This window comes from Anomaloglossus baeobatrachus, chromosome 7 (genome assembly GCF_048569485.1).
Source record: "Anomaloglossus baeobatrachus isolate aAnoBae1 chromosome 7, aAnoBae1.hap1, whole genome shotgun sequence".
Taxonomy (NCBI): domain Eukaryota; kingdom Metazoa; phylum Chordata; class Amphibia; order Anura; family Aromobatidae; genus Anomaloglossus; species Anomaloglossus baeobatrachus.
In genome coordinates this window covers 132,459,531-132,482,084 of record NC_134359.1, presented here as the reverse complement: position 1 = coordinate 132,482,084, position 22,554 = coordinate 132,459,531, and the positions used below count along the sequence as shown (strand labels likewise).

Here is a 22,554-nt window from a genome sequence, read left to right as displayed (position 1 = left end):
AGACGTCTGTGGCTGTCTACGATCTATTAAGAGCACTGTCATCCTAATTTAATAGTTTATTATAAATTCAATATATTCTTCCTTGAGATGCCGGCCTGAACAATAAAGGAGTGTCTTGTGGTAAAGTGTGCCACTTAACGTCTGATCAGCTTCATTTGAGTGACCCTGCCGTCATCATGCCCCTGTACTATATTTACAGGAGGTATCTTAATTAAATAATTAAGGTTTTGTACTTTTAGGCCCAAACATTACAAATCCATTTGCTTTTATGTTGCTATGGCGATATTAGGTTTCTCCAGCAACCAGAAATTGCTGCGTATTACTTCACCGAAAAAAAATAGCATGGATAAGGTATAAGAGTGAATTATCTATTGAATGAGGATGAAAGAGAGGACTTCAATTATTGAAGGTCTACATTACTAATTAATGCACCTCCTGATTAGCTGCGTGTCCAGAACCTCCTGCTTTAAGGTGTAGTATGCACAGATCTTCTCCATATACTGCGTGTAATACTCAGGTGCCTATTATCTGGGATAAATCGCACAATTACAGGGGAAAGTCAGTCATTTCTCTATTTAATTCTCTTTATTTTTGCAGCAAATAACAGGAGAGAGGACAGAAAACAGGAGACTAAAGGTAGGAGCCGTTATCAGATTATTAAGAAGGATTTAAAAAGCTTTTATATCTTGCAGCATATTGACCATTATGTAAAATTTAGATAAAGATCCTGTTGTTGCCATTTGTCCATTCTTGACCCATGCTTAGCTGGAGATTACCGATTTAAAGACCAGAACATTTTTAATTTTGCACTTTAGTTTTTCCCTCCCGTTCTTCCAAGTTCCATAACTTTTTCTTATTTTTCCATCCACATAGCCGTATGAGGACTTGTTTTTTGTGGGACAAGTTATAATTTTGAATGACTCCATTCATTTTACCAAAAAAAAACCAAAATTGCAAGAGGGATGACATGGTGAAAAATATGTAATTCTACCATTGTTTTTAGGGTATTGTTTTTACAGAATTCATTGTGCAGTAAAAATGACCTGGAAACAAGATTATCCTTGTTAGTCCAATTAAGGCAACACTAAAAAGGCATGGATTTTTTTCTATATGAGTGACATATACAGTGCCTTGCGAAAGTATTCGGCTCCATTGAATTTTTCAACCTTTTCCCACATTTCAGGCTTCAAACATAAAGATAAAAAAATGTAATGTTATAAGAATTAACAACAAGTGGGACACAATTGTGAAGTTGAACGAAATTTATTGCTTATTTTAAACTTTTTTTAAAAAAATAAATAACTGAAAATTGGGGCGTGCAATATTATTTGTCCCCTTTACTTTCAGTGCAACAAACTCACTCCAGAAGTTCATTGAGGGTCTCTGAATGATCCAATGTTGCCCTAAATGACTGATGATGATAAATATAGTCACCTGTGTGTAATCAAGTCTCCGTATAAATGCACCTGCTCTGTGATAGTCTCAGTGTTGTGTTTAAAGCACAAATAGCATCATGAAGACCAAGGAACACAACAGGCAGGTCTGTGATACTGTTGTGGAGAAGTTTAAAGCCGGATTTAGTTACAAAAAAGTTTCCAAAACTTTAAACATCCCAAGGAGCACTGTGCAAGCGATCATATTGAAATGGAAGGAGTATCATACCACTGCAAATCTACTAAGACCCGGCCGTCCATCCAAACTTTCATCTCACACAAGGAGAAGACTGATCAGAGATGCAGCCAAGAGGCCCATGATCACTGTGGATGAACTGCAGAGATCTACAGCTGAGGTGGGAGAGTCTGTCCATAGGACAACAATCAGTCGTACATTGCATAAATCTGGCCTTTATGGAAGAGTGGTAAGGAGAAAGCCATTTCTCAAAGCTATCCATAAAAAGTGTTGTTTAAAGTTTGCTACAAGCCACCTGGGAGACACACCAAACATGTGGAAGAAGGTGTTCTGGTCAGATGAAACCAGAATCAACCTATTTGGGCACAATGCCAAACGAAATGTTTGGTGTAAAAGCAACACAGATCATCACCCTGAGCACACCATCCCCACTGTCAAACATGGTGGTGGCAGCATCATGGTTTGGGCCTGCTTTGCTTTAGCAGGGATAGGGAAGATGGTTAAAATTGATGGGAAGATGGATGGAGCCAAATACAGGACCATTCTTGAAGAAAACCTGTTGGAGTCTGCAAAAGACCTGAGACTGGAACGGAGATTCGTCTGTCAACAAGACAATGATCCTAACCATAAAGCAAAATCTACAATGGAAGGGTTCACAAATAAACGTATCCAGGTGTTAGAATGACCAAGTCAAAGTCCAGACCTGAATCCAATCGAAAATCTGTGGAAAGAGCTGAAAACCGCTGTTCACAAACGCTCTCCATCCATCCTCACTCAGCTTGAGCTATTTGCAAAGGAAGAATGGGCAAGAATTTCAGTCTCTCGATGTGCAAAACTGATAGAGACATACCCCAAGCGACTTGCAGCTGTAATCGCAGCAAAAGGTGGCGCTACAAAGTATTAACTTAAAGTGGCTGAATAATATTGCACGCCCAAATTTTCAGTTTTTTATTTTTTAAAAAAGTTTAAAATAAGCAAGAAATTTCTTTCAACTTCACAATTATGTCCCACTTGTTGATGATTCTTCACCATAACATTAACATTTTTATATTTATGTTTAAAGCCTAAAATGTGGGAAATGGTTGAAAAATTCAAGGGGGCAGAATACTTTCGCAAGACAATTTACAGCAATGGGGGTCTTTAGCAGACCCTTTACTGCCATAGTAATCCATCAGTCCCCTGTGATTGGGTTGCAGGAGGCCAATAGGAGTGGTGCACAAGGCCAACGTCATGTGTTCCATTTAAATACCACAGTCACAGACTGATCAGCCATAGCTGGAACTCAGCTGCGGCTGTTAGAGACAGATGACGACTATTTAATATAGCCAATATCTGATGCTCGGCTCCTGAGCCCTATGCACACTTGAGGACTCCTTCCCAAAACATTAAAACAACATCCTAATGTCAGAAGGGGTTAAAGGGTCATTCCATCTCCAAGATCCTATCCCAATATGTAGCAGGTGTAATAATAATAATTTTAGAAAATACCTCCAAAGTGAAATTTAGTGCAGATCTCCTGATATAGCCATGTCTCTTGTGCAGGACAGTACAGCTTAGGTATCCATGGTTATGACCACTCATATAGTGACAGTTAATTAGTTGTTCGTGGTCGTAACCGTGAATGCCTTAGCTGTAATGCCCTGCACATGAGGTAAGAGACATGCCTATATCAGGAGAACTACACTACATTTCTAATTTTAGGTATTTTCTAAAATTATTATTATTACACCTACTACATATAGGGATGATATCTTGGGGATGGGAATAACACTTTAATAAAGGATAGAATGCTCGGTGATACTGATATAGCTTACAATAAGCTATTTCTAATTGGTTATTAAATATTTTGCTTTTAATTCCTTGCTTCAACTTTTTGCCTAATGTGCATTATTATGCCAGCATATTAATATCTTCCTGACAAGGGTTTTTGCTTTTTTGTTTTTTCCTTCTTTTCTTTAACTTCTTCACTCTCAGGTGATTTTCTGTTTTTCGTTCCCATTTTTACCACTCCTTCTTCCAAGAGCCATAACTTTTTTATTTTTCTGTCAATATAACCATATGAGAGCTTATTTTCTGCGGGACAAGCTGTACTTTTGAATTACACCATTCATTTTGCCCCATATTGTACTGGAAAACAGGAAAAAATTCCAAGTACGGTGAAATGGCAAAAAAAGTGCAACTTCACAATTGTTTTTTAGGCTTTTTATTTACCATGTTCGCTATATGGTAAAACTGACCAGTCATTATGATTTGTCAAGTCAGGCCAAGTATGTAGATTCCAAACGTGTAATTTTACTTGTGACTCAGTGGTAAAAAAAAAATTCAGAAGTTTGTATAAAAAAAAAAAAAAAAAAAAAAAGGAGTATTGCCCTTTTGTCACTATTTTCCGAGACCTGTAGTGTTCTCATTTTTTGGCATCTGGGGCTCAGTGATGGGGCTTATTTTTTGTGTCTTCAGTGGTCGTTTTTAATTATACCATGTTTGGGTAGATGTGATGTTTTGATCTCCTGTTATTGCATTTTAATGCAATGTTGCACCAACTAAAAACCATGAAATTTTGGCGTTTTGATTTTTTTCTCACAACACCATGTACCGATCAGATTAATTGATTTTATGTTTTGATAGATCAGGCATTTCTAAACTTGGTGTTACCAAATACGTGTATTTTTTTTTATTATTGTTTCATTTTCAATGGTGCAAAAGGGGGGCTATTTAAACTTTGTATTTTTTCATATATTTTAAAACTTTTATTTTACATTTTTTTTATTCATTTTACTAGTCCTTTTGGGGGACTTGACGCCTGCACTAACTAGCAGAAATGCTGTTCTCCTGTGCTCAGTCGTCATTCACAATTGAAAGAGCGATCTTTAGCAGGGAGGACGGGGGCCTCTCTCTGACTCATGGGCTCCACAGAAGCCACGTGGCCTGTCACCATTGGCGGTATGCAAACCTGCCGTCTGTGAGTGGGTCCCCTCTGCAGTCTAGGGCCCCGTCACTTGCCCAGGTGTGCCGGGTGCTGACGCCGGCCCTGGTGAGAGGAGTCATCAGCTGACCCCACACTGTCAACCCATCTGCACCCGTGATCACGTCATGGAGGCGGGGATGGGGGTCAGGGAATGAATGGCGCAATCCCCACTGGCATATGCTAGATCGCGCTGTCAGAGTTTGGCAGCGCAATCTAACTGGTTAACAGATGCGGGTGGATCTCTGATCCACCCACACCTGTTACCTGCACTTGTCTGCTGATCAGTGTGTAAGGAATAAGGCAGGTACGTCATTAGTCATGAAGGGGTTAAAGAGCTGCTTATAACTTATTTTTTTCCTGTTGACATAGCCGTATGAATATTAGTTTTTTACGTGTCAAGTTGTAGTTTTGAATGACATTATTCACTTAGCCATGTAATATACCAAAAAATGGTAATGAAAAATCCAAATGATGTGAAATGGTCAAGGAAACACAGTTTTCACATTGTTTTGGGGAGTTTGTTTTTTACACCATTCATTACCGTACTTGGTGAAGAGACTTCGTACCATAATTCTAGTTGTCAGTGTGATTATGGTGATACCAAACTTATATTTCTTATTATTTAGACTACAAAATGCACTTTTTAGCAAAAAAATAAATAAATCTGGCTAAAAAGTGTGTGCATCTTATAGCACAGAGGCAGCTTTTTGAGATTGAGCTGATCACTGTGAGACCGATACATTGGCACAGTTCTCTCTCCTCTGGCCCGATACTGGTCTATCTGATTGGTGAACGGAAGTAGGGAATGCACCAGGACTTGCACATCAACTCCTGATTAGTTGAAGGACCTTTCATCAGTGAACTACTTGGAAGGACTGCCACAATTTTGTAGTTTATACAGTTTGCTTAAAACTTGTATGTGTTTCTGTAGCAAAGCTATGTGTGTGCATGCATTTAGTAGGGCTGTGTGTATGTAGCAGGGCTGTGTGTGTATGTGTGGCGCCCCTGAGGCTTCAGGCACCACAGGGTACTGCACCTCATTTAAGGTGTGGTACTCATCCTGGATCCAGAGGTCGTCGGTACTGGTTCCACATTACACAAACTCATACATACAGTCAGGTTGCCCTCCCCATTGGGGACCGGGCTAGGGTCGGGTCTTAAGGTAGTCACCAAAGATGGGGGCCTGCAACCCACTAGTGACAGGGAACCAGGGGAGCAGCGTCCACCAGGGGACCCTCCGGGATCAGTTGGGGCCCATGACGGAAGAGACCGGTACCCTGAGGGCAAAACTTGAACTGTGAGTAAAAAGACCTGAGCCGCAGCATATGACTCAGCCTCTTATTGCCTGCGCCGTCGGCCTGCACTTCGGCACCAACGGCCACCACTACCACCTCCATCATCCTCCCCGGGGCCCGCTCCACCTGTGGGGAGCAGAACCATCCTTGCTGCGACACCACCGGCCCCAGAGGACATTACTTGCAGCGGCGTCTAATCCCCAGACGAGTACCATAGGTGGCGTCACGGGACAACCACTACTCCCAACATCCTCAACCTCTATCATCCCACCACCATTCCTTCATCTTCCATTTTCCTCCCTTTTATTGTACACCTCGGGGCCACGGAGCCGGGTAAGGCCACCCGTGACATCCCATACCCGACATTACCAGCCCAGCGACGAGTATATATAATCCCTTGCCCCGTGGGTGCTACATATGTAGCAGGGCTGTGTGTGTATGTAGCAGGGCTGTGTGTGTATGTAGCAGGGCTGTGTGTGTGTGTATGTAGCAGGGCTGTGTGTGTGTATGTAGCAGGGCTGTGTGTGTGTATGTAGCAGGGCTGTGTGTGTATGTAGCAGGGCTGTGTGTGTATGTAGCAGGGCTGTGTGTGTGTGTATGTAGCAGGGCTGTGTGTGTGTATGTAGCAGGGCTGTGTGTGTGTATGTAGCAGGGCTGTGTATGTGTATGTAGCAGGGCTGTGTGTGTATGTAGCAGGGCTGTGTGTGTATGTAGCAGAGCTGTGTGTGTATGTAGCAGGGCTGTGTGTGTATGTAGCAAGAGCTGTGTGTGTATGTAGCAGGGCTGTGTGTGTATGTAGCAGGGCTGTGTGTGTATGTAGAAGGGCAGTTCATATGCAGCAGACATGCGAGTGTGTATAGCAGGGCTGTGAGTGTGTGTCTGCAACACATCTTTGTGTGTAGCAGATAAGATCTGTATGTGTGTTGTAGCAAAGCGGTGTTCACAAAGGGTGACAAAGAGGCAGTGACACAGAACAGTCCAACCTAAAATAGCTTTATTCAGCACTTGAAGCAGTAAATGACCTCCGGATCACAGCCGGGGTTCCACACAGTCCAAAATAAAACAAACACAAAAACTGTTGCCATAGGAGATGGCCACTCCGTATCGCTCTATGATATGCCATTTGTGTCCATCGACCTGGCCTGTGTTCAAGCTCCACGCAGGGCTGACATGCACAGAGCTCCCTGCTCTGCACCTTGCAAAACCAAATTCAATCCGTCCCAAACCTTTGCAGAGACTTTTAAATGAAATCAGTGGCCATGAGCCATATGCAAAACCTGGTCCGGAGGGAGTGGACCGACCCCTGTCCTGCACTACAAAGGTATTACTATGTTTCCGTGCGCATTCTGAGGGATACATATCGTCCCTCACATATGATTCCCCTCACTGCCTCACAGTGTGTATGTGTGATACCCCTGGACTAGTCGGGTCGTCACAGGGTACTGCACGCTCTTTATATCTTAGTGCAGGACTCCACCCCCCATGGTTCTGGGTTCCCAACCTATAGTACTGCCTCCATCAGCATCCACATCCCAACCACATCACACCCTGCCAGACACACCAGTGGACTTCTGAGCTGGAATAGGGCCGCCCACCTAAGGATCAGGCAGACAGGTGGGAGGGAATTAGAGCAGAACAGAGTTAGCCTTCGAGTAGTGAGGAGCTGGGGAATGTGGGGCTCCCTGATCTGGGCCAGAGGAGTCGGAGACCAGGTCACAGGGTATTAAGGCTGGGTGCCTGGATCCGGTCTTGGAGGACGGGAGGCATCTGAGTCTAATAACCGGTCCGGGACCGAAGCACGGCGGGTTCTGGACCCTAGGTTGGGCAGTTGCTTCAGGCAACCCGGTAACCTGCGGAGGATAGTGACTTTATGGACTGTCCCCAAGAAGCTCAGAGATCAGAGGCACTAGCGTAACAAGGGGGATAGGACTTTCCAACCCAAGCAGCCCAGAGAAATCCCAAGTGGGAGCCCTTGAGAGCACAGCTCCACTAGCAATAAGTAGGGAGCAGGGCCTGGACAGCTTTATTCCAATGGGCTACCAAGAACACTTCAAATTCGTACACGGAGGCAGTCTCCGGATCACCCGACAGTACTATAGGGGGGCGGATACCCGAACGAGCTCCCTCAAGAGGGCAGCGGCACCCAGAGACTTGGTTTACCTTGTTGTCAGAGTCTGCTTTGCGGCTGCACCATCACCAACACTGCCTGAGTGAGTACATGATCCTCCCCTGCTTCCAATCCGCACCACACTCCCCAGCACTTCCATCCAGAGTCCTGGGGTTTCCCCTACCCGTGGAGGGAAACGTCATCTGGCTGTCCCCACTCCATCTCCCCTGGGTACTCCCATCGGCAGCGGGGTACTCCCCTTACCGTGAACCACGGGTGGCATCACGAACTATTATCCCCCGTAAGTACCCCCCTTTTACATTCGAGTGGCCGCGAGCCCCCGTGTCTGGAGGCCTCGAGCCACAGCAGACCCCCGGATCCGAGTGGTTCGACCGCTGCAGGGGCGGCACATATGCAGCAAAAATGTGTGTGTAAAAAGCAGAGCTGTGTTTTTATGTACCAGAATTGTGTATGTAGGACAGCTGTGTGTGCAGCAAAGCAGTATGTGTATGTAGTAGACATGTGTGGAGTAGAGCTGTGTGTGTGTGTATGTTGCCGAGATGTGTGTACAGTAGTAGTAATAAAAATCGTACACACTCCTGTTAATACGCCAGGTTTTTGCCATGTTAAAAAATCGTAGTAGGAATATCATGTATCATGTTCGACAGGGACATGGCTTGAAAGTGAGTGTCCAGTGACCGAAATGAGTCAGCATCTGGTCCTGTTGCTCACATAGCCGGACCACCTCTTGCAGCAGACTGGTGAACAGAGCGGCACTGGGACCAGCGGGATTCTAGGCTTGGTTAAACTGTAATGCTCGTAGGGCGAGGAAACATACTCACTGATTAACAACACACAGAAAACCTGGAGGGGCTTGACTACGGAAGAACACCTGGTTTTCAAAAAGAGCCTCGGATGGTGAGGGTGATGAGCTGCAGGTGTGACACCAGGTGCCACTCAGGAAGACTGATGCGGCAACAACTGGCCCCAAGGATATGAACATTGACAGTCTCTGATGGTAGAAGCGGCAGTAGCTAGTATCTGGATTCAGCCAGCATGGATGGATACAGCTGCAGAGAGTTGTATCGTAGGAACAGCAGGCATGGATTATTGCAGCAACAGCAGCGACTATTGTAAGAGTGGCCAGAGTGGATTCTTACAGTAGCAGCAGCCAATATTGTCAAAGCGGCCGGCGTGGACATTTGCAGTAGCAGCAGACTTGTCATGCACCGAAACACAGATAAGAATCAGCAACAGCACAGTAAAAGCAGCGGCAGAACACAAAGGTACCTGAGAACTATCAACATATAGAACTTGTTGCCCAGGCAGCTCCCTTAAGGGGAAGTGCCTTAAAGACTGGTGCCGTTTAGCCATGCTGAGAGGCACTTCCGGGTCAAAGCAAATTATCCCTTTAAGAAAATGGGCGTTTCCTTGCACACACCCTACGGGCACTTCCGGGAGGCCTGTGGGGCATGCACAGGCCCTGGGAGACAGTAGCAGGAACCAGAAACTAAGCAGTCACCACTGGGTGGCAGGGATGGTGAGTGCTGGTGTCCCCGGCCGGGGAGTGGGGCAGGACAGTGAGGGGATGCCAGTACAGGCGTTACATAAAGTAACATCATTGCGGTCAAAATGTATTTTTTTTATTTTCATGACTCAATGTTATCAATTTCTGTGAAGCGCCTGTGGGTTCAAAGGTGCTTACATTACACCTCTAGATAAATTCTTTGAGGAGTATAGCTTCTAAAATGGAGTGATTTGTGAAGGGTTTCCACTGTTTATGCACATCGGGGGCCCGGGAAACATGACTTGGTGTCTGCTATCTATGACAACCAATTATGCGCTCCAAAAGTCAAATAGAGCTTTTTCCCTTCTGAGCCCTGCTTTGCACCCAAACAGTAGTTTTCCATCACATATAAGATATACCTGTACTCAGGAGAAATTGCACAACAAATTCTATGGCGCATTTTCTCCTGTTACTCTTATGAAAATGCAAGGTTTGAGGCTAACGTAACCTTTCTGTGGGAAAAAGTAAAATTTTCATTTTTTTCCTTCCACATTGCTTTGGTTCCTGTGAATCACCTGAAGGATTAATAAACTTCTTGGATGTGGTTTTGAGCAGTGTGAGGTGTGCAGTTTTTAGAATGGGGTCACTTTTGGGTAATTTATGTCACCTAGGCCTCTCAAAGTCACTTCAAATGTGATGCGGTACCTAAAAAAATGATTTTGTAAATTTTGTTGGAAAAATTTGATATTGCTGATGAACTTTTAACCCTTCTAACTTCCTAACAAAAAAAAGAGGTTTCAAAAGTGGTGCGATGTAAAATAAACATGTGATAAATGTTATTTGTTACCTGTTTTGTGTGACATAACTGGTTCAATAGCATAAAAATTAAAAGTTTGAAAATTCGCCACATTTCCGATATTTTTTCATAAATAAACGCAAAAATTATTATCATAAATTTTCCAATACCATGAAGTAAAATATGTCACGAAAAGCCATCTCAGAATTACTGGGCTCCATTGAAGAGTTATTATTACCTCATAAAATGACACTGGTCAGAATTGAAAATAATTTACTTAAGCGGGCTTTACACACTGCGATATCGGTCTCGATATCGCTAGTGTGGGTACCCGCCCCCATCTGTTGCGCGACACAGGCAAATCGCTGCCCGTGCCACACAACATCGCCCAGACCCGTCACACATACTCACGTTTTTGCAACGATGCAAAATCGCTCATCGGTGTCACACGCAACGGCATCGCTAATGCGGCCGGATGTGCGTCACCAATTCCGTGACCCCAACGAGTTCGCATTAGCGATGTCGTAGCGTGTAAAGCCCCCTTAAGTCAGGAAGGAGAAGCCAGGCTTGGGAGAGAAGGGGTTAAAGGGAATCTATCAACAGGTTTTTGTTATGTAATCTGAAGACAGCATGATGCATGACCGAATCCAAAACTTTATATATAAATATATATTTTTTTAAATATCAAAATAGATAACACAGTAAAGCATATGGAGTGAAGGTGGGACAAGGGCCTCCAGCTACAAAGAGGCTGAGGGGGGGGCTAATAACTGTTAAATACGGAGAGGATCAAACCATAAAAGATCCTCACAGGTAACAAGGGATAAACTCAATAATGACAGGTAAAGGAGGATGGTTGAAAGGACAATTGCCTAGAGCAAAGGTTCCCAACTCCAGTCCTCAAGGCACACCAACAGTGCATATTTTCAGGATTTCTTTAGCATTGCATGGGTGTTGGATTCAGCACCTTTGCAGGTGATTAAATTATCACCTGTGCAATACTAAGGAAATGCTGAAAACATGCAGTGTTGGTGTGCCTTGAGGACTGGAGTTGGGAACCTCTGAAGAGAACAAGCAGTTCCAGTCTGCCATCTTCTGGAGGAAAGAAAAATGTCACCCCATTATTTTCTAATAACCAGCGATCACATATCATTTATTAGTGTGACAAGAGAAATACTCGGGATGAAATGCTGGCGACCAAAGGACCATATTACTTATAAAATGAGCCCTCTGCAGTCATGCAGCACCCTCCCTATCTGGTCAGGTGCAAATCAGGCTGCTGTATGAAAATCCCAGGTGAAGGTTGTCCACTCTCGATCCCCTGAAATAGGACAAGGACCACTGTATATCTTTTGCTGGATGGAAGTCAGTGACACCTTATTAAACATATTTTCCTTTAAAAGCATATATGTTGCAAGCTTAGGCAAAAAAAAGACAAGGAAGCATAAGACTCAAGTAAAAGGTATTCTTTACTAAATGCAAAAAGAATAAAAACAGAGTAAGGCCAGAGTTCCACTTGTGTATGACTCGCGCGAGTATCGCATCGCATCACCCGGCATGGCTGCACACTCTACTGACAGGAGCGTCTCAGCTGCATAGAAATACATGCAGCCAACCCGCTCCTGTTGGAGAGTATGCGCCGTGCCAGGTGATACAGATGTGATATTCGCACGAGTTATATGCAAGTGGAACTCCTGCCTAAAAATGAGAAACTGACACAAAAATGGCCTCATCAGCAGCAGCTAAGGAAACTGTTCAGGACAGCTGGGATTACCCTGTAGGTATGCACACAATGCGCTTGCAGCTACAAAGAGACTGAGGGGTTGGACTTGTAACTGTAGGTAACAGGTAACAGGGGGGGTTGAAAGGACGTCAGCCTAAACAAACAGTCCCATTCTGACCTCTTCTGGAGGGAGGAAAAATTACACCCCATTCAATTCTAACAACCAGCAAGCACATAAACATGTATCAGAGTGTGACAAGAGAAACACAGGGGATGAAGAGCTGACGACTAAAGGACCACATTACTTATAAAAAGATCTCCCAGCAGTCAGGCAGCACTCTCCCTATTTGGTCAAGAGCATATCATTACTTGCAAAGTTTGTTTTCGCTTCAGGAGCTTATCATTGCTTGGACTAAATTGTCTCTTGCCTGGTCATCTGACATGGCCCCTGCTGTGAGTAGCACCTCACTGTCGATAAGCATTGTATACAGACAGCCTGGTGTCGGCGGGGACAGCTCTCTCTGCTTGGCTGCATTGCTAAGTCTAAGGGGTACTTTGCACACTACGACATCGCAGCTGCGATGTCCGTGGGATCAAATCGAAAGTGACGCACATCCGGCGTCGCTGTCAACATCGGAGTGTGTAAATCATTTTTGATACGATTAACGAGCGCAAAAGTGTCGAAATCGTATCATCGGTGTAGCATCGGTCATTTCCATAATTTCGGAAGGACCGATGTTACGATGTTGTTCCTTGTTCCTGCGGCAGCACACATCGCAGTGTGTGAAGCCGCAGGAGCGAGGAACATCGCCTTACCTGCGTCCCGGTTGCAATGAGGAAGGAAGGAGGTGGGCGGGATGTTTACGTCCCGCTCATCTCAGCCCCTCCGCTTCTATTGGCTGCCTGCTGTGTGACGTCGCTGTGACGCCGCACGACCCGCCCCTTTAGAAAGGAGGCGGTTCGCCGGCCAGAGCGACGTCACAGGACAGGTAAGTGCATGTGAAGCTGCTGTAGCGATAATGTTCTCTACGGCAGCTATCACAAGATATCGCAGCTGCGACAAGGGCGGCGACTATCACGCTCGGCATCGCTACCATCGGCTTGCGATGTCATAGATGCCCTAAATCTTCTGATTGTGTCAGAACTGCTGTACCCAGTTAACTATGTTATACATTGTTGGAATCAGGGTATATATCCCTACATCATGCTTCTCTCATGAGGTAGCAAAAACCCGGTGACAGATTTCCTTTAAAAATAAGATATACCTGATTTCTGCAGAATGAGTGCTGCTCTATAGATGCATTTGGTGTAGACGCCTCGAGTTTTTACTCACGTATATCCCAAAAATAAATCCTAAATGTGATGTGAACATTGCCTAATAGGTTACGAAGGCAAAATTAGCTTTATTGTTGGAGACATGGAAATGCGTAAGTGAGTAATGTGTGAAAAAGGTTTACTACATTGACCTTGAACATTTTTTGGCTTGTTTGACAATATGTTATTCTTAGTTTAATCATTGAAATAGTTTGCAGTTGTATTCTCTAATGAACACCTCCAATTTCACTGAAATGAAACTTCACTTAAGACCTTTAAAACATTTCTATTTAACATATTGAAAGACACTGTTAGAAAAAAGGAAGAAAAAGTCAGTCACCTACAAGACACAAGACACTGTGAAACTAAGTCAATTTATTGTTCCAGCATCATGTATGTCTATTTGCTCATAATGTTATTATTACACTAGTGCACATTTGCTAATAACTGGTATATGTGATTCTTATTATTTATTAGAAATGAATAATCACCAGTCTCAACAAGAACGTATAGAGCAATCTAGAGAATGCAAGGAAGACGAGATGCATATTTCTGAAAACTCAGACACGGCACCACTGCAGGTAAATCACTTATCTAGCTGTTAAAGGTAACTATACAGTATTTTGTACTTAATGAGTAGTGATTAGAGATGAGCCACCCCTCTGGCGTTCGAGTTCGGTTCGGTTTGTCAAACGGAGGCTCCGTTCGCCGAACCATTCGAACCCCATTGAAAACAATGGGAGGCAAACACAAACACATAAAAACACATTATACATGTACACATACAGTTAATAAACATTGCCATAATACTTACAGGTCCCCGCGACGCATCCTGCACTCTGTCTCTCGCCGCTTTTCCTTCCGATAATCACTGCATCCTTCCGGTAACAAGCACTGATGATAGGGCCTATCATGACGTCAAAATAGCATGTGATCAGTCACGTGCCTATTATCTCATTGGCTACAGACTGGTCACATGGCTAAACGTCATGCTAGGTCCTGTCAGTGCATCTCTCCGGTACGCGGTAATCGTTGCAGTATCTCCGTGTACCGGTGAAATGCTCTGGCACATGGTCGGCTTCCCCGTTCATGCATGTAGGCGCTCTTTACAGAGACAGCCCACATGCAAGGACTGGTTGCCACAGCCGGTGAATTGTGGCACCGGTAATCACGTGATCGGAGCACCGTTGCTATGGTAACCCGCCTATCAGCGGTGACGTCACCGCTTACAGCATGCAGCTTCTGCTCACTCACTGAGTGAATAGACTGCACAAAGCAGCAGCATCTTCCTCCCATGCAATGCTGTCTGATGTAGCAGAGCTGCATGGGTTGAAGGAGAAAGAAGACAGAAGAGCAGGATCGTTGAGGGCTGACAGGGAGTAATAAACATGGAGTCTCTAAGTGTGTCTGTCTATTCATTTCTATTAAAGTATTTTTTCTCTGTGTGGTGTCTTTTTTTTAACCCTTTATTGGAGATTCTTAATTGTCGGGTCAAACCTGCCTGACATTAAGAATCTCTGGCTTAATACTAGCTAGTAAAAAAAAGCTGCTATTAATTCATTATTACCCAGCAAGCCACCCGGCATCAGGGCTGCTGAAAGAGTTGGATACAGTGCCAGATGATGGCACTTCTATGAAAGCACCATTTTCTGGGGCGGCTGCGGACTGCAATTCATAGCAGAGGCGCCCAGAAAGCTCGGGCCAACCTGTGCTGTGGATTCCAATCCCCAGCTGCCTAGTTCTACCTGGCTGGACCCAAAAATAGGGCGAAGCCTATGTCGATTTATTTTTAATTATTTCATGAAATTCATGAAATAATTAAAAAAGGGGCTTCACTATTTTTTTTAGTTCCCAGCCGGGTACAAATAGGCAGCAGGGTGTTGGGGGCAGCCGTACCTGCCTGCTGTACTTGGCTAGCATACAAAAATATGGCGAAGCCCACGTAATTTTTTTGGTGGGCAAAAAACTCCTGCATACAGTCCTCGATGGAGTATGCTGAGCCTTATAGTTCTGCAGGTGCTGTCTTCTCTCCTGCATACACTAGTGAATGGAGCATGCTGAGCCTTGTCATTCTGCAGCTGCTGTCTGCTCTCATGCATACACTAGTGAATGGAGCATGCTGAGCCTTGTAGTTCTGCAGCTGCTGTTTAGTCCATACAGACAGACAGCAGACAACAGCTGCAGAACTACAAGCCTCAGCATACTCCATCTAGGACTGTATGCAGGAGTTTTTTGCCCCCCCAAAAAATTACGTGGGCTTCGCCATGTTTTTATATGCTAGCCAGGTACAGCAGGCAGCTACGGGCTTCCCCCAAGCTGCCTATTTGTACCCATCTGGGAACCAAAAATATAGGGAAGCCCTTTTTTTTTTAATAATTTCATGAATTTCATGAAATAATTAAAAAAAAAAAAAAAAATAACGTGGGCTTTGCCCAATTTTTGTGTCCAGCCAGATAAAACTAGGCAGCTGGGGATTGGAATCCGAAGCTCAGGGTGCCCAAGCTTTGTGGGCACCCCTGCTGTGAATTGCAGTCTGCAGCCACGCCAGAAAATGGCGCTTTCATAGAAGCGCCATCATCTGGCGCTGTATCCAACTCTTCCAGCTGCCCTGGTGACGGGTGGCTTGCTGGATAATAATGGGGTTAGGGCTAGCTGTATATTATCAACTGGCCCTAAGCCCGAAATTCATGGTGTCACGCCAATATTAGACATGGCCACCATGATTTTCTAGTACAGATAAAAAAAACCACAACACACAGAAAAACATTTTTATTAGAAATAAAACACAACACAATTAGTGACTCCATCTTTATTGAAATAAAGAACCCCCCTCCGCAGTAATCCTGGGTCAAGGGTCCCGCGCCGTCCAATCCGGATCCAATATCATCTGATCGGTTTGCTGGAAGGCAAAGCGATCAGATGATGTGTCAGGTTCAAGGGCCTGAATCACATGACACAGCAGCTGATTGTATAAATGGCTTTTATACAATCAGCTGATGCATCAGTGCAAAAAGAAAAAAAACAAACTACACATTTCTGTGCAGACTTTTGTCTGACAGCATCAGCTGATAGTTTAGCCGGCCGGGCGGTAAAAAGCCGGCCTCACCACTCGACTTATAGTGTCAGCTGATTCCATCAGGTGACCGCATCAGCAGATTATCACCAGGTCTGAGAGAGAAAGAGAGAGAAAGAAGAGAGAGAGAAAAGAGAGAGAGAAAAGTGAAAGAAAAGAGAAGAGAGAAAGGGAGAGAGAGAAGAGAGAGGAGAGAGAAGAGAGAGAGGAGAGAGAGAAGGTAGAGAGAGAGTGAAAAAGAAAGACAGAGAAAAAGAGAGAGAAAAAGAGAGAGAGAGAGAGAGAGAGTAAGAGAGAGAGAGTGAGAGAGAAGAGAGTGAGAGAGAAGAGAGAGAGAAAAAGAGAGAAAAAGAGAGAGAGAGAAAGAGAGGGAGAGACAGAGGAAAAAAGAGAAAGAGAGACTGAGAAAAAGAGAGAGAGAGAAAGAGAGAAAAAGAGAGAGAAAGAAAGAGAGAGAGAGAGAAAGAGAGAGAAAAAGAGAGAGCGAGAGAGGGAGAGAGAGAAGAGAGTGAAGAGAGAAGAGAGAAAGAGAGAGAGGGAAAAAGAGAGACTGAGAAAAAGAGAGAAAAAGAGAGAGAGAGAAAGAAAGAGAGAGAGAAAGAAGGAGAGAGAGAGAGAGAGAAAGAGAGAGAGAAAGAGAGAGAGAGAAAAAGAGACAAGAGAGAGAGAAAAAGAGAGAGAAAGAGAGAGAGAGAGAGCAATGCAGCCTCATTCTGTGAACTGCTCCGATTTTAGAGGTGTGTCCCGCGGCTCACAGCTGATGTCCGACTTCTCCCCTCAGTGCATAATTAAATTAAATTATAATTATAAATAATAATTATAATTTAAAACTAAAAATAAATTAATTGCTTTTTAGACGGGAGCTCTATCCATGGAGCCACTGGCTGTAATGAGAAACATAGGCAGATTTGGTAATTTTGACATCTACATTACAGAGTGAAGCCTGGTGACAGCGCGGCTCACTTCAGGTGCTACGTGGAGAGGACACAGATCGCTTATCCACACGACACTGTCATCTTCATGTAGCAGAGCTGAGAGTGTCGTGTGGATTACTTCGGACTTGGATTGTTGTTTGGGGATTAATAAAAAGGTAAATGAGGTTTTTTTTGTCTTTTATTCCAAATAAAAGATTTTTCGCTGTGTGTGTTTCTTTACTTTCACTTACAGTTCAATCATGGAAGGTATCTCGGGGAGACGCCTGCCATGATTAACTCCTTATTACCCCGATTGCCACCGCACCAGGGCAATTCGGGATGAGCTGGGTAGAGTCCCGGGACTGCCGCATCTAATGGATGCGGCAATTCTGGGCGGCTGCCTGCTGATATTGTTAGGGTTGTGGGCTCCCCATAATCTGGTGCTCTCCATCCTGACAATACCAGCCTCCAGCGATGTGGCTTCATCCTGGCTGGTATCAAATATGGGGGAACCGCATTTTTTTTTAATTTATTTATTTATTTTACTGCACGATATAGAGCCGCCCGCCGGTGGCTGTGATTGGCTGCAGTGAGACATCTGTCCCTCATCGTGGGGGCGTGTCTGACTGTAACCAATCATGGGCGCCGCTGGGCGGGGAGAGCACGGAATAACTAATTGAATAATGAAGTGGCAGCCATTTTCAAAAGAGGAAATGCCGCTGGAGATTTTTCACAGCTGTGCAGCGGAGACGCCCGTGATCGGTAAGTAGGAAAGAGAGAGGGATTGTGCTGGGGACGCAGGACGCATGCAGATAAGAAAGGTGCGCACATATTTACTGTGAAAAGACACGCTTTTGGTGCTCGAACCGTTCTCGAACGTAACTCGAACTGCCGAACTTTTAGCAAATCGTTCGAGTTCGTCGAATGACTCGAACACCCCCCAAAATCACTCGAACATGAAATTGGCGAACCTCGAACATCGCTCATCTCTAGTAATGATGAGCAAGCACTAAAGTGCTCTAGTGCTTGTTACTCAAATCGAGCTGGTCTAGCGCTTGGACAGGCTTGATTTGAGTGACAAGTGTAATGGAGTCTATTGGGAAGTTGAGCATTTTTACAGCAAATCCTGCTAAACAGCAGGGGAGGCCAGAAAAATGCATGGGTAGGTCACCTGGATCAATCTCTTACTCCAAGATCACTGCTGAGAAGTAAGAAATTAAGTAATTTAAAAAAAGTATTGGCTCTTCCACATTTTTGATAATTAGTCAAGGTAAAACAGACATATCTGATTTACCTTGGCTGATTATCAAAAATAGAGGGGACCCCACACGGTTTTTTAACCTTTTTACCCCAGGGCGATATTCCATTTTTCCTTTTCGTTTTATCCTCCCCTTCTTCCAAGAGCCATAACTTTTTTTGGTTTTCTGTTAATATTGCCATATGAGGGCTTATTTTTTGCGGGATGAGTTGTACTTTTGAATGAAATCATTAGTTTTACCATATAGTGTACAGAAAAATGAAAATAAATTCCAAATGTGGAGAAATAGTGATAAAAGGGAAAAGATACATTTTTTGAAAATTTTTTAACTGTTTTATTTTCAATTGATTATTTTTTTTTTCATATTTTTCAACACTTTTTTTTACAGTTTTTATTTTACTAGTCCACCTAGGGGACTTTAGCACTGCACGGTCCAATCACCTGTGCATTACTGCTGATCAGAGCAGTATTGCTTTGATCAGCAGAAATATTCATCTCTTGTGAGTGCCAATGCTCTGTCGGCTCTCAGATGAAGTGAGTCATGGTAGTATCAGGGGTCACTAGCTGACGCCACACTACCATGACAACACATTGGCGCCCCGTGATCGCGTCATGGGGCCGTCAATAGCAGCGGGGAATGGCATGATCCCTGCTGCAGCCCTTTAAATCACTCTGTCAGTGTTTGTCAACGTGATCTAAGGGTTTACAGGCACAAATGGATCACCAATCCACCTGCGCCTGTTAGCCACACATGTCTGCTGATCAGATCAGCAGACATATGCAAGGCTCGCCGCCGGAGCCTACGGTAACCAGAAAGAGGTGACCAAGGACATACCAGTATCTAGTATTTTTGACAACCAGCCATGGTAAAGCAGACAGCAGTGGGCTGCTATTATCAGTCTGGGAGTTAGTTACATTAGTTACAATGAATCCCCATTATTATTTGGCAATTCCCAGAATAAAAGTAGTAGCCCACAGCCACCCCAGAATTGGGGCGCCTTTAGATGTGGAAATTCTGGTGCTTTGCCCTGCTCTTTCCATTTGCCTTGGAGCATTGGTGATTGGGTAGTAGTTTAATGGAGTTGTCAGCTGTGTAATGTCAGCTGGCATCAAGAACAGGACTTAGTAATGGATAGGTGTCTATTAGACAAGCCCCATCACTTACACAGTAAGTGTGAGGTTGCAAAAAACCCAAGCACATAAAGAGGGGAGCCATGTGATGGCCGACCTTGTTTCCCTTGACTTCTGTATATGTGAACGAGTGGGTGTTTGTCGTTGCCTTTGAGATCGTGCCCATCTTCTGTGCTGGAATCCTCGTCTTAAGGCCGCTTTACATGCTGCGATATCGTGATCGATATCGCTAGCGTGCGTACTCGCCCCCATCAGTTGTGCGGTACGAGCAAATTGCTGCCCGTGGCGCACAACATCGCGTGGAGCCGTCACACTACTTACCTGCCTAGCGACGTCGCTGTGACCGGCGAACCACCTCCTTTTTAAGGGGGCGGTTCGTTCAGCGTCACAGCGACGTCACAGCAGCGTCACCGAACCGCCGCCCAATAGAAGCGGAGGTGGGAGATGAGCGGGACGTAACATCCCGCCCACCCTCTTCCTTCCTCATTGTGGGCGGTCGCAGGTAAGGTGAGGTTCCTCGTTCCTGCAGTGTCACACATAGCGATGTGTGCTGCCGCAGGAGCAACAAACTACTTCGTACACCGAGCAGCGTCGATATTCGAGAATAGGGGGGCATGTCACAGATGAGCGATTTTGACCGTTTTTGCGATGATTCAAAATCGCTCATAGGTATCACACGCAAAGACATCGCTAAAGCGACCGGATGTGCGTCACAAATTCCATGACCCCAACGAGATTGCTTGAGCGATGTCGCAGCGTGTAAAGCGGCCTTTAGACAGGGTGGAGGGGGAAATGATCAAATGACAGTTTTAATAAAAGTAACTGGAACTTCTTTATTCTGACACGTTCAGTATCCGTACTTCTGGTCCCTAGGACACTCGTGCTGTGTCTTTCGTCCTCGGGGAAAAACTCTGCTAACTTGCCCTGGGTACCTTCCTCCAGCAGCTAAGTCCTGTATACTTTATTATCCCCCAGTATCCATTCCTTTGTGGCTGCCATGTCTAACTCTTACCCGCGTCTCAGATGCGCAGTGTCTCCTGGCTAGTACGAGATTGTACCGCCCCCGTAGCAGCAGCCGAGCCGCTCGGATCCGGAGCCGCTCGGATCCGGTGGCTCGAGGGGTCTCCGGACCCGGATGGGTTCATGCTAACACTCGAATCAAAAAGGAGTGGGGGAGTATGTGCACAGGATTAGGAAAGTTTGTGACGCCACCCACGGTGCGTGGTAAGATAAGGTACCACCGCTGCTGTTGGGGACACCCGGTAGCGGTGGTATGGCAGCAAGGTGTTTTATCCCCTTCTTGGGTAGGGGGGTTTTGCCCCGGGAGCCCGGTGATGGTGGTGTAGGGGAGCCGTTGGGGGTAGGAGAAAGGTTTTTCAGTGTGCTCACTCAGTCCAGAAATAGCCACACCGACAGCTTGTAAACCAGAGTTCTGAGCACCATTGCAGCTGGGAGGGAGCACGCTTGGGTCAATGTCCTTGATGTTGCGGTGAGTCTGTGACCCTTTCCTTGGCACCTGTGTTTTCCTCTTTGGACCCTCAAGTCTGAAACTTTTTGGGTCCCGCTCACCCGTATCCACCTTCATAGGAGAGGGCGCTATTCGCTGTCCTCCTATACACCTCCCTCCTTTAAGGTCAGACGTGCTCGGACGATTTTTCTCTCTGCAAGACACGTAGCATCCTGTTTTTTTCTTTAGCAACACATTCTACATTTTTACACTTTACAATACACATTTTTACATTATTTCACTGTACAATACTTATTTTACTATTATCCCTCTTACTGGATAGGCTTTAGGCTACAACAGGATCTGGGGCTCCACCAAAGACTCATCATACCCCAACACTATTATTTTTCGAACATCAACACTTTTATTATACATCCTGGGTATCTGGACTAACATAACCCGGACGGAGGTAAAATATTCTGGTTACACGATCATTAACACATCAAGAGTCCGTTTCAGCATGACTCCTGGGGCTGGCACTGCTCTTGGCATCCCCTTTTCTTTACCAACACAGTCCAGGATCTTTCTGCCTACCTCCTTGAAGGAGGACATTCCCGTCACAAACTGTCCTTTTTCTTTCCACAGACGCAACCGGCATCACCTTTCTTTTAATAATGGCACAGCGGGTGCCGTACATACGGGTTTTTCCAGGCTAGCTCACTTGGGCTCTTCCATCCACACATATACTGCAGAATGGGCTACATTGAGCGCCGACACTGCTCCTCCGAAACTGCTACTTCCTGAGTTACTGGGAGAAACCGGGGATACAACATTGGGGCTCACCGACAGGGAGGAAGCCTGCATAGGTGAGGCATGTTCAGGGCATACGGTGTAAGTGGGTGAAGCATGACTGACCGCAACAGTGTACCATCCTCTCTGGCCATTTTCGTGGATGTACTGCACCCGATCGCACAGCCCCAGCCCCTGCTCCCCACTCACCAATCCTGCATTCAGGTACACATTGTGGAAAATCCTCTCTTCGGCGAGGAACCCGTACGTCCGCTCATGATTAAGGCACCGTACCCAGCCGTATGTGAACCGCTTGACAGCAGATACGCCTCCAGGAAGGAAAGCTGGACTTGGATCTCCCGCTCACGCCGCTTCTTCTCGTGGATGACTCCCTCGATCCAGGCATGATCCGGGATGTAAACCTTCCATGGGGGCAGGTAGGCAGGTGGTGGGGCCTTCTTGGCCGGCAGGTCAACGTTGGGCTGGGCGGCAGCGGTGACGATGGTACCGGCAAGCCGGGTGGATTGTTCCCTGGCGTTGTCATCTCGTTCTGAAGATGGTGGCATAGGCAAATGCACCAGAAGTCCTCCTTCCTCCATTCCGGAC

The 22,554-nt window shown here is 45.3% G+C and overlaps 1 protein-coding gene across 1 annotated transcript in view; it reads left to right on the top strand.

Moving 5' to 3' along the window:
- Positions 1 to 549: 549 nt before the first annotated feature.
- DYTN (dystrotelin) overlaps positions 550 to 22,554 on the top strand; it is a 192,621-nt gene continuing 170,616 nt past the window's right edge. Inside the window, exons 1-2 of the mRNA XM_075319002.1 lie at positions 550 to 636; positions 13,814 to 13,917. Of these exons, the coding sequence (XP_075175117.1) occupies positions 13,816 to 13,917 (102 nt within the window). The 5' untranslated portion in view covers positions 550 to 636; positions 13,814 to 13,815. The remainder of the gene's footprint in view (positions 637 to 13,813; positions 13,918 to 22,554) is intronic.